This window comes from Plasmopara halstedii (genome assembly GCF_900000015.1).
Source record: "Plasmopara halstedii genome assembly, contig: Scaffold_816, whole genome shotgun sequence".
In the NCBI taxonomy this organism is placed as follows: domain Eukaryota; phylum Oomycota; class Peronosporomycetes; order Peronosporales; family Peronosporaceae; genus Plasmopara; species Plasmopara halstedii.
The window spans coordinates 533,170-551,084 of NW_020187732.1; the positions used below are offsets into that span (position 1 = coordinate 533,170).

Genomic DNA, 17,915 nt, shown 5'->3' on the forward strand with positions numbered 1-17,915 from the left:
TTGACTTCTTACAAGACAAGGAGTTCGCTTAGATGCATTCACTCTTCGTCCACATTCATCATTGAACTGTCATCAGAAAAATCCAGACTTGAGCACGCAAGGGATAATCTGCTGCGTTCGATACTGCTATAAGACTGATTCAGACCACGTATATGTGTCTTGCTGTCATTTCCAGCCACACGACGAGCTCTAAGAGGAGTGAGGCCACTTGTCTTTGGTGCATTTTTGGAAGGAGGTGCTGTGAGTTCGGGAAATGAACCAGGTCCGCATGAGAGAGATTCTTCAAACGCAACAGTTATCATTGATCCCGCTAGAGTATCTTCGGGAGAAAATGCGAGTGCCTTCACCATTAAAATTCATCAGTCACGCGAAAAGGGTACGAGGTCATAGAGGATCTTACCGCATGATAATACTCAATCGCTTGCTCCGTATTGCCTTTCATGTGATATGTAAATCCAAGAGCAGCAAGGACTGAAGCCTAAATAGAGTATTAAGTACACTAGAACTCAAAGACCGAGGCTAAAATAAACGTACGTTCTGCGGTGACAATCGAAGTGCACTGTCGAAATAATAAATAGCCGAATCAAATTTTCTATCATCCCATACAGGACAATTAGCCCCCGTTGTAAGTCAACATTGGAATGCTGAACGCACCGTAATTTGCGGTACGAGTATCCAAGATTATAAAGAGTGGGCTCCCACGCCTCCATGAGTCGCTGAAGAGAGTGACAAATCAAGAATTAACTCTTACTTGACGTAGCCCAAATGCTTACCTCTGGGAGACCATTGCAGAGCTGAAGAGCCTTGAGAAATAGCTCGATCGCTTTCAGATAATCTTTTTGCTTGTAGTATATGCTGCCTAATTCATTGTATATCAATGGGTCATTGGGGCATATTGTGCTTGCCTGGCGAATAAAATTTTGAGCCTGGATTAAGTTATTTGTACGAAGATACTCCATGCCGATATACAGAGGCGGCAAATGAGATCCAGGAAAGAGACTGGAGGCTGTACGGTATGACGACATGGCCTGGTCACTTTCATCCTGCGCTGCAAAAGAATTTCCAAATCCAATCCATGCGGGCGCATAACTTGGCTCTAAAGATGTTGCTTTGCTGCAAAGCAGACATTTTATTAATCAAATGTTTGGCACTGTCAATTTGATTGTCGTCAAGCTAACTTACTGGAAATATCGTTGCGCAGCCTCGAACTTTTTGATTAATAAGTAATAACACCCCACAGTATACCAGGCTGAAGCTTTTGTTGAATACACATCAACCTACAACGAATAGTTTAAAATAAGTAAGATTTACACGGTCGGGGTAAGCATTACAGATGAACTTGGTACCAATTGGTGAGCGTACTGATAAAGCTCTCGGCTTTTTCCAAGCTCTACTAGCGTACCCACGTACACTGTGACCACACGAAAATTGAATGGGTCTTGCTTACGAATACTATTGCAGGTGTACAGTACGTATGAGAATACTAGCTGAGAAATAGACAAGGTAACAAAGGGTAAAGCGAGCAATATAAGTACCTTTCGCATATCTCGTACGCCTGCTGGATATCGTGCTGATAATAAAACGTCTCTGCTCGTGTCACCTTCTGCATGTGCATCATATCTACGTCAGTGTTACGACCAAATTTTGATCAGTCCAAACCAGCTCTAGTACCAGCTCTAAATTGTTTTTTAAACCAAAATTGTCCTCCACTTCAGCAAATCTTTCTGCAACTGACTGCATTGTATCATACTAGTCACCATAGCGCGTGTCAATGCTGAGCATAGAATCTGATAAATAACAGTTTGTGCCAACCTTGCCTACGTGGGGTTGATACAACAACTCTAGTAGCTGCATTTCATCCGCCGAGAAATCAAGAGACGTCATAAGTTCCTTTTCTTCACTTGTTGAAAGCATATATTTGTCAAAAAGATGAAAAAACGCTTCGGAACAGTGCACGTCGCAGCGCAGTGCGATGCGATAATAAAGTGTTGCATTTTCTCGATTGCCAAAGGCTTCATATGTCTCACCCATCAGCAATGCGAGCGAAGACACCACATTAATTCCGTCAGCATTATCGTCGCTTTCATTTCCTAGATTGACCTTCTTCGCAAGCAATACCACTTCCTGTTCTCTCTCGGGTAGCACCGTTCCAAGTACTTCTAAACACTCTTCTTTTTGTTTAATTGCTAGCATACACTTGCCTAGTAATAAGCAAGCTCTTAGCATCATGTACTTCGGTACTTCTAAATTTTCCTTGAAACCCTTTATTTCTGCCAATTTTGCCTTCTTAATGGCATGAATTGCTCGGTGAAACTGGTGGTTCAAGTAGCATGCGTTAGCATAGAGCAACACGTCGTTCCCATCTTTAGGTGACATCGTCACTAATTTGTCCGCATAAAAGAGCGCAGAGACCACATGATGTTGCGCACTACATGCTTTCACGAGATGCCGCAGTCTGTCTACTGTCATTTGTCTTCTGTCCATCTTGGCATGTTTTTGGACACTTGCCACTGTCTTATGCTTTCTCAGCGGAGGTTTCGTTGGTTGCTGAATGGTATCAACTTGTTCTTTCAAAGAAGTAGCAGGTCGTAAATCATCACCTTCGCTTTTGTACGTCCACATCTGTTCTGTGTCTTTGATCTCGTCGTTCTCGTCCTGATCTTCCTCCTGTTCCGTTCCAAGTGGCCTTCGCGCTGAAGTGAATACTGCGCTTTCGCCTACTCTCCTACGGCGTTTTTTATTCCGAGCACTGACTTCGTCTGCTTTACTGGAAGCTACCGAGTCGAAAGCAAGTGTACGTGTTGTGCAGTCGGGAGTCTGGACAGGCGACGGTTGGCACCACGATGAGCCACGAATAGAAGGGACTGAAGGTTGACACGGTGTAGGCGGTGGTGGTACCATGAGAAAAAGGACTTGGGAGTGTTTGTCACCTAGAAAGAAGAAAAGGACCCACAGAGAACGTCGGTGATCAGTAAATAATGCGTCGCGATGACTTATATGCTGTGTAGCGTACGTAAATGTGACAATAACCCTATGTTTGCTTAGCGACGGGGATTTGTGTCACTGTACCGAAGGTCCCCTGTGGACTTCGGTGTCTTGACTTCGATAGCGTGGAACACTGCTTAGTTTGAGACTTGGATTCAAAATATGACTTATTTGTGGTATGACATGATTGGAACACCATGAGCCATAGATCGACTGGAGGTCGAAGACATTGGGCGCTACGCGCACGTCTCCTTGTGGGGCTTTGGTGAGTCAAGAAACCACCTTTGCTAGGAGGCAAAATCGCTATTGGCGTGGATATTGGACCGGGACGGTCAACTTGCTGGAGATCGGAGTTTCGAAGTTGTCAAACACTGGAGGTGTATCGGACATGAGCCCCGAGCATGGCTCGCGGTCTGAACGTGGAGTGGCACGTAATCCACTGAGCGTTGCTCAGGTATCGGATAAGTCGCTGCATGCCATTCGTGGCATGGTTGGCCAAGGGCCGATACATCATGAGTGAGGCCCCAATGCTGCACGCGGAGTGGCACGCAATCCACTGAGCACTGCTCACCTTACGAAGCAGTTGCTGCATGCCACGAGTGGCATGGTCGGACGAAGTTCGTAGTATCTTGGGCAAGGCTCTTCAGGTGCGCGTGGAGTGGCACGCTATCCACTGGACGAAAATTGCGGGGCCTAGCAGCTCTTCATCGGAAGATTTTAATAACATCTGGGTTCCGATGGAGCAGGAAGTGGGGCTAAGACTGGACGACACTGAATGTGTGTTCCCGCTGGTCTCGACGGGACGTAGAACCTCTGTGGAGAGGCAATGGTGACGCCGTATACTAGCTGCAAGACGCCAGGCGTCGACCCTGACCCTGGATGAGTCTACCGTTGACGATAGCGCTCAGCTATACACCCTCGTCAAAGGTATGACGGGGGGAGGGGTGGCGACGTCTCCCTCGAGGCAATTCTCGTCAAAGGATTCTCTTCTTGAGCTGGACAGGATGTTCTTCGAAGAGTTTGGTGGTGCCTCGAAGGCAGACAACTTAGCCGAAATGGTCATTATATGATTCGTGAAAGGAGATCAACTCGTCGTCGCTTCTGGATGAAGCTGTCCATCAGGACACCAATAGGGTGCAAAATGCACGATATAGATTGTCGATCCTGAGGGATCCCTCGGATCCTACTATCCTTTGGTAATGGAATTCCAAGACGTCGTCACCAAAGACCCGCCGTCTGTCCTACCTCCGAACAAAGTGTGCGTCATGAGATCGACCTGGTTCCGGAAATTAACATGTCAATAGCCCCTGCTCAAAGAGCAGTGTGACGTCATTGACGTCCTTTACCGTGCGAACCACGACGCAGGAATGGTGCGTGAAAGCCAGTCCTTCATCCGACACCCACGTTTTGTGTCAAGAAGCCGAACGGCAAGTGGCGTATCGCTCACGCTTACAATAAACTAAATACTGCCACCATTTCGGCACAGATGCCGATTCGCAGGAAGGAAGTTTTACAGAACAATACGGTTGGCTGTGCAACGTACAGCGCACTCGACTTGGTCGATGGGACTTACCAATTACCCGCGAAAGCGAGTGATGTCCCGCTGACAGCGGTGAGTACTCCGAGCGGTATGCTCTGGGAGTGGCTGGTGATGCCCCAAGGGCCGTCAAATACACCAGTAACATTTTGTCGCCTTGTGACGCAATTTTACAGGGTCCACCGAGCATATGCACAAACATTCTTCGGCGACATCTTCTTCCACAGTCGTGCGGGCCCGGAAGGACAGAAGAGAAAAACCTTATCGTCTATTTGAGAGCGGTGCTCAAGTGCACGCGCACGAATAAGCTGTATGCTAATCCAGATAAGTGCATTTTCGGCGCGGAAGAAATTCGTTTGTAGGGTGTTAATTGGGCCGCGTGGCCTTCGACCAGATTCCGCCAAGGTCAAGGCCATTGTGGACTTGCTGGTTCCAAAGAACCAAGAGAACTTGCGCAAGTGGCTTGGCCTTGCCAACTACTTGCACAAGTATAGCGCGAATTATGCAAAAATGACACGGCCATTGTCGAATCTCCTTAAGATGGAAGCGGGATGGTGTTAGCGTCACCGAACATCAGAAGGCTTCAAAAACGGCTTCCTTAATGCATCAATACTAACGTTGCCAGACCCCGATCTTTCTTTATAATGACGTCTGTAACGCTTTGGATTTTGCATTGGCTGTGCACTGCTGCAAGTAGACACCGAGGAGCGATCGCGTTCGAATCTCGCCAGCTTAAGGTTGCGGAGAAGAGCAACCCAATTCACGACAAGGAATTACTCGCGATGAAGTATGCACTTGTCAAGTTCAGGCTGCAACTACTTAACTCCTAGCCGTTTGTGATCTACACAGATGATGCGTCACTACGCACTGCAACTCAGTCGCCTCACCTCTCGCAGAGTATGTCCAGGTGGCTTATCTTCTACTCAGAACGATAACTCGGAGATGAAGTAGAAGCCAGGAAAGCAAAATGCTTTGGCTGATGCGTTGTCACGCAACCGGATTATGAGCTTGCCCATGTCACGACTGTGACGTCGTCAGCGGCGAATGTGATTCGCGCCGCATACGCGGGTGAAGATTTGTGCTCTCGGGAGCAAGGAGCTTGGAAACTCGGACAAGAAATTGTCGGCACAATTGCGCGCACGGTTACACCGATATTCGTTGAGTACTGGGTGTCTGTATTATAGCATCAATTTGACGGATACGCCACGATCATAGCTTCTCACGATGAGAACTTGAGATACCGTATCCTCTATTAGGCTCACGACACTCCAGTCAGTGGTCATCTCGGTCATGAGAAGACGTACAGCTCTGTGAGTTGCCACTACAGGTAGACTAAATTGTTCAAATGGACGATCTCATCTGTGTGCACGTGTGAAACGCGTGAGAGGTTGAGCTTCTCATCAATTGCGACGGCGCCGCTGGCCGGTTTACCGGTACCCTCCGTTTGTTGGCAGTCTGAAACGGGGTTTCACGTACCCTTGTGCAGAGGGCGGGTCAAAAATGATGGCATGGTGTGGATTACACAATTTGGTGTAATTACACAATGAAATGGCTACACCGTAACACGAAGCCACCACGTGGCAGGATTGCCAGTAGCAATGCATATTACAATAATAATTAGGCATTATTAAATAAATCAGGTTTTACTATATTAACTAGGAAAACCTAAGGTTTAAGTTATTGGCGGCTACGTCGCAACCAAATGATTAAATACAGTGTCAATTTTGAACAGTAGAGCGTCTTTACCTTGGTTAAGGTTTTAAGAACTCTTGGAGGTAGCCGATAGCGATCCGCTACACCCGTACTGGTTCTTGTAAAGAAGGTAACGTCAATGATCTTAGCTTAGCTTCTTGTAAGCAAAAGAGCTACGGCAGCTCCGCTGCACTTGGTAGCTCATGAAGTCAATATCGATATCTGTGAAGGACGGAGAAAAACTACTATTTGCCCCAGGGCATGCAGGACGGGCTAAACAATCTGATGTCCCTGCTGGGCCCTGGGGGCGTGAAACACCTTTTTTCAAAAATTACCGAAGCGATGAACGGCACCTAGAGGCGTTTTCGAGCTATAAAAAATGCTTTGCTAGATCACATACAGCAGAAGCTGTCGGCGTCGACTACGTCCATGAAGCCACCGTCGACGACGGATGACTCCTACCAACCCAGGCCGCTCATGGTGAGCGTTTAGACTTTGAGGGTAAGGATGGAAAGAATCTTCTGCTCTGAGTAAGAGAGGCCAAGATGGCTATAGCGTCCGCCATGTTCGAGACCGAGCAACAGTGCGTGCCGCTAGCTATCTCGAAGCTCGGTTGTCGAGCGCATGAATGGGCACTGACGTGCTGTACTTCGGTTGATACGATGTTTCTCTCCTCGACGGAGCGGAAGCTGCATTTTACGATTGTTCTCCTCGCCTTACCAGGAATATCGTGTGCGATCGCAAATCCTTGCCGCCTGACAGGGCAAGAAAAATAATGGTGTACTTTGCCCAACAGTTGCGCACTCTCATTGCCGGGATGGCAGCTGGTCGTCTCCCCGAGGTGGTCGCAGTGACCGTCGTTATGGAGGGCCTTCGCACTGGCGCGATTAGAATGAAAGTCTTCCGTGTGCATCCGTCTCATTTGATGAAGCGGTGAACGTGGCATTAAATGCCAGATCCAACTTCAACTCGGTACGACTTAATTGGAGTTCACACTCCAGCAGCTCGTCGAGCGGGCCTAAGCCAATGCATCTCAGCTATGCTGAAGACGAGGAGATAGAGCTCTGAGCTGCCGAGCAGCGTTAAGACACCCGAAGGTGTTTTGTCTGTGTCGACACCCGTCGAACTGGTTGTCCCCTGCGCAAGGCGCGCAAAAGTTCGTCGAACCGATGTATCGCTTCTGACCAGTCTGGTTTGTCGCGGGGAAACGACAACATCCAGTAGGCGCGAGGCTCCCAACAAGGAGGAGGGGTCCAGATTTCAATCCCCGGGCCGGGAAGAGCAGGGTAATGAATAAAACCCTTCAGCACGTGCTTGACATGGCTTACACGACTCCTAAAAAGGGGTGTCGCTCAAAAATTACCCAACAGGGGGGGAACTAAGCTCTGTTGAGCCCCAGAGATGTCGAGGGCAGCAGGTCCCAACCTCGAAGAGCTACGTGGTCTTGAGCACGGATCGTGTATGTAAGACAGGCTTGTGGTCGTAGAAGTGACCGTGAAGGATTTTGAGAAGCCATTGAAGATGATTATTGACTCAGGGGCATCGGACAATTATGCTCGACGATCCGTGATTGAAGGAAGCCAGCTGTATGCTGAGGCACTGGAATCGCGGTTGAGTGACACCGTCCCTGTTTGCTTAGCGACGGAGACTTGTGTCACTGAACAAAGGATGTCTGTGGATCTCGGTGTCAAATTTCCTGACTTGAATAGCGTAAAGCGCTGCTTAACCTTAGACTTGATGCAAGAAATGACCTTATCTTTGGTATGGCATGGTTGGAACACCATGAGCCCTGGATTGATCTGAGGTCGGAGACCTTGGGCGCTACGCGCACGTTACTTGGTGGAGTTTTGGTGAGTCATGAACCACCTCTGCTAGGATGTAGCAGCACTGTTGGCGCGGGACCGTCAATGTGCTGGATATCGAAGAATCCGAAGATGTATTGGACAAGAGCCCCAAGCATGGCTCGCGGGCTGAACGTGAAGTGGCACGTAATTCACTAAGCACTGCTCAAGTATCAAAGCAGTTGCTACCTACCAAGAGCGGCATGGTCGGCCAAGGGCCGAGTCATCGAGGGCGTGGCCCCAGTGATGCACCTGAGCACTGCTCACGTTACAAAGCAGTTGCTGCATGCCAACTGTGAGAGACTGCGTTACTTTACGATACTTCACCCGAGAGGGACAAGAACTAAATATTTCCGCGTAGTCAAAGTATCCTGTTAGCGTTGTACTTGAGACGATTATGCTGTGTCTATACGTCGACTGTTTCTAAGATTCTCAGTGTGCTTCCGATTTTTTAGATGCACTCGCGGGTCCTGGCAATTTGATGGATTGATCTGAGGCAACTCAAGCGGCACAAATTGGATAGCCTCCTAGGGTAAATTATAGCTGAGCAAAGTCGGTTGATACGTTGATTCGTCTTGGAAAAGCGCTACATATCGAAAAGGGACGTTGCACGACTCCAGAATCGTACGTAAAAGAAAAGATGAATTTTCTTCAATAAGCGTTTGAGTCGAACTCAATATGGTTTTAGCTGCGACCTAGAAGAAGGGCTCAATTTAGTAGAGGTACATTTTTATCTTGTAGACTGCAAAACCTGCGTTGTAGGTAGAATAGCTGCATTCAGCTGAACCTTTCTACCCGCTACGGATTCAGAGGTGTTTTGTCTGCTTCTAATATCTGCATGTAGCTTTCGAGAACCCAATCCTGCCGAGAAATAATTCGCAATCTCGCAATAAAATGCCGCCGGGAAGCGAGTTGATCCTTATCTACAACTACTTTCCCATTCAGAATGTTGCCACTTTGCGGTGGTGTCAGGAACGAGTATACTAAAAAGGTGTTGTTGTTGTTTAACGCAAGCTCTTTGAGTGAAAACGTATCATTTCAGCATCGCGGTCGCCCTGCACAAATGTTTTGGCGGATACCCCGATTGCGCGATTAACGCATTCAGCTAGACAATCTATCTGGGATGCATGGTCGGACGAGGTCTGAGGCATCTTGGGCAAGGCCCTTCTGATGCGCAAGGAGTGGCACCTTTCCACTCGACAAAGTTTGCGTAAATAGCACCTCTTCGTCGGATGATATTGATAACAACATGACACCAATGGAGCAGCGAGTGGGAAAGACGTAGAATATTTATAGAGAGGACACGGCGAAGCCGTATGGCCCATGCGAGATGCAGGGCGTCGAACCTGACCCAGAGTGTGTCTACTATTGACGATAGCGCACAGCTATACACCCTTGTCAGCGGTATGACGTAAGACGAAGACGGTAACGTTACCATTGAGGCTAATCCTGCGTTGAATTCCCTTCTTGAGCTGGACGAGATGTCCTTCGAAAGGTCAAGCGGTGCTCTGGAGGCAGGCGATTTTGCCGAGGTGGTTATTATACTACCGAACGAGGAGACAAACTCGTCGTCGCTTCTAGATGAAGCTGTCCTGAAGGACACCAAGAAAGTGCTGAACGCACGTAGTGGATCGTTGATCCTGAAGGATCCCTCGGATCCGTACTATCCTTTGGTAAAGAAAGTTCAAGACGTCGTCTCCAACGACCCTCCGTCGGTCCTACCTCCGGACCGAGTTGTACGTCATGAGATTATATGGTTCCGGGAGCCAAAGACGGCTTAACACGCCAATGACCCCTGCCTAAGGAGCAGTATGACGTCATTGACGCATTTTTCCGTGCGAAGCACGACGCAGGAATTGTGCGTGAGAGCAAGTCTCCCCTTTCGACACCAACGTTTTGAGTCCGAAAGCCGAACGGCAAGTGGCGTATCGTTCACGCTTACAATAAGCTAAATGCTGCCATCATTTTGGCACAGACAACGATTCTTAGGAAGGATGTTTTCCAGAACAATATGGTTGACTGTACAAAGTACAGCGCACTCGACTTGGTCGATGGGAATTACCAATTGCTCACGAGAGCGAGTGATATTTTGCTGACAGCGGTGAGAACTTCGAGCGGCATGCTCTGGGAGTTGCTGGTGATGCCCCTTCGGGCTGTCAAATGCATCAGCAGCATTCAATCGAGTTGTGGCGCGATTGTTTAGGTCCCACCGGGCGTATGCACAAAAATACTTCGACGACATCTTCGTAGGGGCATGGACCACAGGAGTGATCCGCATTGCGGGTACAGAAGCGCCACCTCTTTGAGTTCGGAGCTGAGCGAGGTACATATCCAGAAGAATTTTTTGAAGTACCAAGAAGCGAGCTCGGAGAGCTCTTAAGTGGTCAAGATCAGCTTGTGTGGTGGCCAGTGGTCCGACATCATAGAGGCCAAACGATCGAGTGATTGCGTCTTTTGCTTCAGTAGCGAGATCCGCCGAGCGGAAGCCGAATTCCACACGAAGGTCTAGTACCAAACGTGAAAACGAGCGCATGAGAGCCGTTTTGTGGGAAGCGCCCAAGTGCTGCTCCTGTGCCTCGTTGAGGCGGTTGGTAATAATATCACTTTTCCCGGAAGTCGAGAGATAGGGGATTGGACACGGTGTCCGCATGGTTGGAACAGGGCTCACGTCGCACCTCTGGGGCACCTCACCCTCTTCTTCTTACTTATCCTGGAAAAGGAGTATCCGCCTTGAAGTCGACTTCCCCCTAATTCTCGACGAGGTAAATGGCTTGTCACCATCTGGTGGCGTCAACGGGAGCTCCAAGACGCAGCTAATCCGTCGCCTGTGGCGGGCGCGGTGTGTGACGCCCAATTGCCGAGGGCTAGGGATGCGCTTCCCATGAAGCCGCGGACGTACTGTCCGGAGACGCACCGCGGGTAGAAGAAGAAGTAGGGCTTTGCCCGCTGGCTTTCTCGGCTTCTGCGAGGCTGGATGTTTTTCGTAACATAGTCATAGGGCAAATTGATCAGAAAATGCGTAAGAAAGGTCCTAGGGACGTAACGGTGTCTCAGACACGCGAGCCTCGTACGAGGCGACAGTTAAATATGAATTGTGAGTATTTTTATGGGTGGGTGTGACGGGGTTACACGTTCAGTGGTATGAAGGGTGGTTTACCCAAAGTGGTGTGATCGTACAAAGGTGTGGAGTCCACAAGTCGGTGTAATTATACGATGGTGGAGCTACACCGTAACAAGAATCCACTACGTGGTGGGACTGCCAGTAGTCATGAATAATAATAAGGTTTTACTATTTCTTGGATTTCGCTAGTCGCAAATAAAACAGATAAATACAGTTTAATTTGAACGAAAGAGTACATTTGCCTTGGGTTAAGGTGTCGGGTACTCTTGGAGGTAGCGGATTGCAATCTGCTACACTCGTACTGGTTCTAGTATAGAGCGTAGGGTCTGTGACCTTTGCAAGCTTCCTCTAAGCAAAGAGCTTCGGCAGCCCCGCTGTAGTTATCCAAAAGAATTGTGTGCAAAATGTACAATACGGTGAGACCACCGATGTTGTCAATGGAGGAATTGAGCTCGTCGTTTGTCATGAATGAGACTTGAATAGATGGGTAGGGTGAAACCTTCGGTGTAAAATCGGATGGCACTACTAATGAATGGCTGACGATTTTGGAAATATATATAAAGCTCTTACGACTTTCACTTCATTCACTTGTTTAAAACGAATTATCTACCTATAGACCACTAAGCCTCGATGATGTATAAAGCGGACCCGTACTCAAACCAAGCTGAGAAGGATACTGAGGTGTGCTCTGCTCCTGCAGCGCTACATAATATTCGGCAAAACAATTATCACAGACGCGAACAGGTTCATCATCAAATCCAATGCCAAAGACCGACACACGTCGACTCGAGTGTTCATGACAAAACGAATTCCCACACATACGACAGTGATGACGCCGCATAAACAAATTAAATGGCTCTTCGCATTCGTAACAATTGCTGGATCGCGCCCATTTGACGATGCGAGGTCTGCTACGACCAAAGTGGGCAGGTGCATATTGCTGGCTTTGGTAAAGTGACGATGCATTCGAAGACGTTGGCGGCGAAGGGTATCCAAGCGAAGTGCGAGTACCATTCCCGTGAGAAGAACCACCAATTGACAGCTGAGACTCGGACAACGGGAGTGACGGCAATTTTCGCGGGGCTTCAGTCGTACTTAAATTTGAGTACGATGTCAACGAAACAATTGATGACGATCGCGTTGGTCGTGTACTGGATGACAAGGACATGGCATGAGTTTTGCGAGACATTTGATGCGTTTGGTCGCTCGCAGCAATCGAATGCCGTAGCATGTCTATCTGGTTCTGCATGTTAGAAATGATAGAGTCCACATCTGAACCAGTTTCACTCGTAGGACGATTGTCATATGATGGTGATCCATCCAATGCAAAGCATTCTCTGCCATCAAGCGATCCTCGAGTGTACTGAATCGACTCTCTTGCGGCGTCGTCATAAGTATTGCGAGCCACGAGCTGTTCCAGAAACTTACACTTGGCGTCCAATTCCTCTATTTTTTGCGACAGCCTGGATACATGATCGACATCCTGCGTAGGCAGTACACTTCGTGCACGACGTGGCGGCAGTAAGGATACGTCAGCGTCATTTTCCCCTTCTTCTCCTTCAGACGGAGCACTGTCCACTGAATACCAACCGCTAGAATTTGTGCGTGTTTCACAAGTGGATTGACTAAAGTCAAGTGGAACACGTCGTGGTGGACGAGAACTTGCAAAAGACCGATGCATATGGCCATTTGATGGACCAGATTGTTGTTCGACAAGCATTTGTTGCAGGCGCAGGATTTCATTTTCAAGCAGCAAATTGCGCTGGTCCGTGTGACTACTACCTTCTCGAGTACGATTTCGATTGTTCACCCGATTGCGTTGTTTACTGCTAGTGCGGCGGTGGAAGGGAGCGGAGATTTGAAGTGGTGGTTCCATTCGGTCACTTCTGGTACTGTAGCTGTCTTCCTGCTCCAAGCTTGACAATGTCACCGGGTGGTCAACGAACTTGTCAGTTCTGCAGCTCGCCAGCGAGTTGTCACTTGGAGAAGGCTCGGCTTCCATTTCACCTGCGAATTTAGCTACTTCACATGCGCGGCGAAATTTGCGAAACGCTATGCGTAAGCGAAAACGTTCAAGCTTTGCGATAGTGTTGCTGTCCTGCTCAAGCCATCGGCAGCTGTTCTCTTGGATTCTATAAGCAGTATCTGGCTCATGCTGCATCGTGTCTTGCTGTCGTCTTGCCAGCAATTGTCTGCAAAGTGGCTGGATGTGTAGAGCAGCGGTCGTCTCAAGCTGATTTCTTCGAAGTCGAGCAAGTTTAAGCTCTACAAGCCAATGGCGATAATTTGTTTGGATAACAAGAGCAGCAGCATTTTCCTTTCTGATTTGTAGCATTTTCGCAAGTTTTCGCTTTGCCACAAATTGCCTGAAGCGAGTCTGAATTACAAGCACAGCGTCTAATCGACGCTTGTGCTCGAGAAGTTGGAGAAAATTACGTCGTATTATAAAACGTCTCCAGCACGCATGGATACAAGCAGCAGCTCTTTCGCATTTGATCTGGCGCAATTTGGCCGCTTGAGCTCTGGCAATAAATCCTCGAGCAATTGCCTGTATGTGAATTAGGAAGCAACGAAGCTCTCGATAAACAGCTCGACGTCGGTATCCACGATAATGCTTTTGCAGCACAATGGCGCAATGCACTCGCAACTCCAAGCGGTATTGACAAAATATATCGAATGTTCTGGACTTGCAGAACACCAGAGTCTTGCCCACTTGTACATCCTTACAATGACTCTTATTTTGGAGTGGCGTGCCGTCAGCTTCACGAGTTAGATCGTGGAAGCTTTCCGTTTTTCGCTCAACGCCATCTTCTGACAGCACCTTGTTCATCAAGACAGTCACTAAAGCTTGAGCCAAATCAGATGTGCTCATCGCCGAAGCTCGATCTCGTGAGCTTATGAAGCTTTTAAATTCTGAAAATTGCTCGACAAAGCTACCATGAGCAAGACGAACAGAGTACCCATGACGTGCGATGCGCACAGCTTCTAAGAGACCTACTGAGCGCATTTGCTCTACCATTCTTTCGCGATCGAATATGCCCGGTTTCTTCACCTCGTTGGGCTTGAGACAGCGAACATAGTGAGCTTCCGTGCGTCCTATCTGAGCGATGAGACGGTCTAGCTGACACTTGAACTCTGCTGATACACTAGGCGTGCGCAGCATGGAATAACGTCTCCGCCCAGCCACTCCGCTATCAGTATCAGGATTCTCAGTCTCGTCAGTTCCAATCGCGCTCACGACTGCATTGCTAGCTGATGACAGTATATCGCTTGCGTCGGTCGGCAGCGAATCTGTATTTTTTTCGACAAATTGCTCGACGTTGTAGCACACGCGACCAGCAAAATGAAAAATTGCAAATTGATGATTCACGCGTTCTAATTTAGACGCTGAAAAAGGATGTGCATTGGTGCCTTGATCAATTGACTCGTCGTGCTCTTCAGCTCCATGAATATGACGGCGTAAGGAAGACTTGAGTCGACGGAGACTGCTCTGACGAACCTGTGACTGCCGCAACAAACCTGCCGAGTCGGCAGACCCTCGTTCGCCAAGATACCGATAAAACTTTGTACACAAAGCTTGATTCGAGCCCTTTGGCATCAGACACTCTTGATCCAACAACGAGAAGAGACCCTTGCTTTTGTCGTCAAATAGAGCCAAGCAAGCTTCATTGCTTGAATAGGATATTGTCGTCCAGTCAATTCCTTCTGTCATATACACTTGCTGCTCTCGCACAAAAACAAACTCGTTGAACTGTGCTTGCAATCGTTCGTTCGCATAATTGATACACAGTTGCTCAAAACCATTGCGATTTAAACTTTCGAATCCAAAAATATCCAGAATACCAATCGTAGCCAGCTCATCGTCTTCTTCCGAGATTGAGATGGCCGAATCAAAATAATTAATCTCATCACTCAGACGACGCACTAGCCACGTGAAAAGGCGACCATATATAGCTTTGGCTAACGAGCGACAAGTCTCCTTGGCTTGCTCGGAAGTGTGTTGAAGCACCATAATTTCCATGCCGGCTTTAATCTCTCGGCTACTTAAGAGTGTTGCCAGCTTATCGACGTCAACACCCATGAGCTCTGCACACTTTTCCAAGTGAAACCTTGACGCCGCCGTGACGACAGCAGCGTCCTGTTTGCCTTGAGCTATAAAATTGACGTTTCCCAGGTGCAGCAAAGCTGCGAGAATTTTAAAAATATCGAGCTGTTCCAGCTCACCAACTCCTGTGTCTTTAAATGCGCGTATAGTTTCTGTGTACAAATGCGCATACTTGTCTACCACAGCTCTTTTCCGTGCGAAATTTGGCCCGTACGAATTTAGCAGTTCATACGTTCCTCCTTTTGTGAGTCCCAATTTGTCCAATAACGTCTTGTCAGCTCCTTCGAGTAGCTCATAGAAAATATGAAAACTGCGCTCCTCTGGATTCTGGTGCAGCACTCGCACCTTTTCCAGCAAATAGCTCATGATCTGGGCACCGACAATTTCATTATTTTGTCCAAACTGAATCTTAATAAATTTGCCAAATCGACTCGAGTTGTCATTCCTGATAGTCTGGGCGTTACCAAACGATTCCAGGATCGGATTTGTCTGCAGGATTCTCCTGCCAATCTCCACAGCATCACTTTCATCATGCTCTGTGCATCCTGAATCACGCCCCACACTAGTTAAAAACTGCATTAGAAACTTAGTGCTCTCCGTCTTGCCGCTTCCACTCTCTCCACTGACTAGAATACTTTGGTTTCGTCGCTCAGGTTTTAATAGTCCACCAAAAGCTTTACTACCGATGGAAAATACATGAGGTGGTAAGGATTTTTTCTCCATGTTGCTAGGATCTTTCGTGTTTTGCTTGTACACATTCAATTGTATGTCTGAATACAATTTTGGGAGCGGTTTGAACGGGTTTAGCGCCACGAGAATGTCCCCAATAGATGTGTAGATCTGATCATAGTCAAAACGCTCATGAAGTGCTTGCAAAACTGCTGGCTCGTGCAGATGCTCAAGACTTGTGAGACTTGATGTCATAGTAAAATTGGTTGACATGTTGCGCAAACACAATTCGTCGTTTAGGCTCGAGTGGTGACCTATTTGTACATTAAAGTGTGAGTTGCGATCAAACACCAATGAACATATAGCAGTGCAGTTCAAGCTACAGAGGCTACATTGTCAACTCAGTTAGATGTAAAGCACGTACGATAGACAGTGATGCCCGTGTCGAGAAGCCGCACTGGCACGAGACCGCTGGCATCCTGCGAGTCGATCACCTCGCCCGCTTTCCAGACAAACGGATCGTTGGACTTGATCCAGACATGAGTACCCACGTCCATGGTGGCCGAGCTATGGCCTTTTACAGGATACTTGAAATATACTTAATGAGCGCCTATAGGTTGTACTCTGGTGATGCGCTGTCTGTCCAGCGGGAAGTGTCAAAAATTGAGCAGCCGATAATTTTTGTCGAACATTAAATTAATTTATGATACATTCTTAATATTTTTTTTCACCAATACAAGTCTGTAGAGTTTTCTAATTTCGTTGCTATTCTGTAAAATTCAATGAAACAATCAAAACTGGCTTCAGGATAAGTCGAAATAGTCCCAAAAATGCTTTTCTCTTAACATATTGTCTGCATGTATCATGTTAAAGGCATCTTAAGACCAGTGATTGCTGTTTCGCTTATGAAAACATGAAAGTTGCTTGATGGGAAATCTTTACGTCATGATAATGTTCTTGTCGGACCATGTGCTGAATCTGCCTTCGATTTTTTCTAGTTCTGGCGACAAAAACAAGCACAAATTGATTTCTGACCCACCATGATTTGACAGAATAATAACCTATATGGATTGCGGTACATATATTTTGTTAACGCTGGTAAATTTAGTGAAAAATGCCGCAGATTTGTGCAAGTCGGGTATATGATTAGCAAATCACAGAATACACGGTACTGCTATTACATACGTAATACAACGAAGCAGTCTGAGTGTTGATTAGATTGTGAGACCGCTAATGTCCTCGCCAAGTCGAGGCAGCGTCTTAGCGTGCCGCTTTCCATAACCTCTTACTGTTATTAGCGTCAAAATGTGATACAGTCATGTTTAAGAGTCCCGTTATTGCACCGCGACGGACGTGCATTAAACAACATAACGTCAAGGCGATTTACGTTAAAAAGGGCACCGACATAGTGATTTAGGCGAGTTTTTGCAGACGACTGCTTTTGATTTGCCAACTGGTTAGGGATGAATGACCAATCATCAAAGAGCATTAGCTTCGCACACACTACAATTAGACTGCCCTTCAATACAATACGACCCCAAAATATGATGTGCACAATTTTGTTTTTGTTCATCGCTACGAGTAAAAACTAGTGTTTGTGGCATTAACAACTTTCAAGTAGCTAATACAATGCTTTTATCATCAGCTGATATTATGATTGCTATCGCGTTTGATGGACATTGTTTGGTGGTATTCCAAATACAGGATTTATACGCGTCATACATGTGCAAGCGACAAATAGATTTGCATGCTATACTCTCTCGTAGCTCTCTTACTTTAACGAGATGATTATTATTCAAGAGATGCAGATTGCTAGAATGAGACTTTTGTGCAGTAAGGCACCGCACCATGCCTTGTTCCTTAAACACAAACAATCATTTTCTTATGCCTTGTTCATGCAACACAATTTGCAGCGGGGCTGCCGTAGCTTTGCGCTTTGAGGAAGCGTAAGTTAGGTCACCGACC

General features: G+C 47.3%; 2 protein-coding genes across 2 annotated transcripts; both read right to left on the bottom strand.

The window, feature by feature from the left end:
* Positions 1-38: 38 nt before the first annotated feature.
* Positions 39-2,901, bottom strand: PHALS_14061 (Anaphase-promoting complex (APC), Cdc16 subunit; the record flags this gene model as incomplete). Its single annotated transcript, XM_024729796.1, has 10 exons — positions 39-341; positions 401-478; positions 535-592; positions 655-716; positions 774-1,113; positions 1,183-1,277; positions 1,347-1,452; positions 1,536-1,603; positions 1,672-1,749; positions 1,813-2,901. 10 exons carry the CDS (start codon positions 2,899-2,901, stop codon positions 39-41), a joined length of 2,277 nt encoding a protein of 758 aa, XP_024580138.1.
* Positions 2,902-11,786: 8,885 nt separating this feature from the next.
* On the bottom strand, positions 11,787-16,507 carry PHALS_14062 (myosin-like protein; the record flags this gene model as incomplete). Its single annotated transcript, XM_024729797.1, has 2 exons — positions 11,787-16,264; positions 16,375-16,507. 2 exons carry the CDS (start codon positions 16,505-16,507, stop codon positions 11,787-11,789), a joined length of 4,611 nt encoding a protein of 1,536 aa, XP_024580139.1.
* Between the last annotated feature and the right edge of the window lie 1,408 nt (positions 16,508-17,915).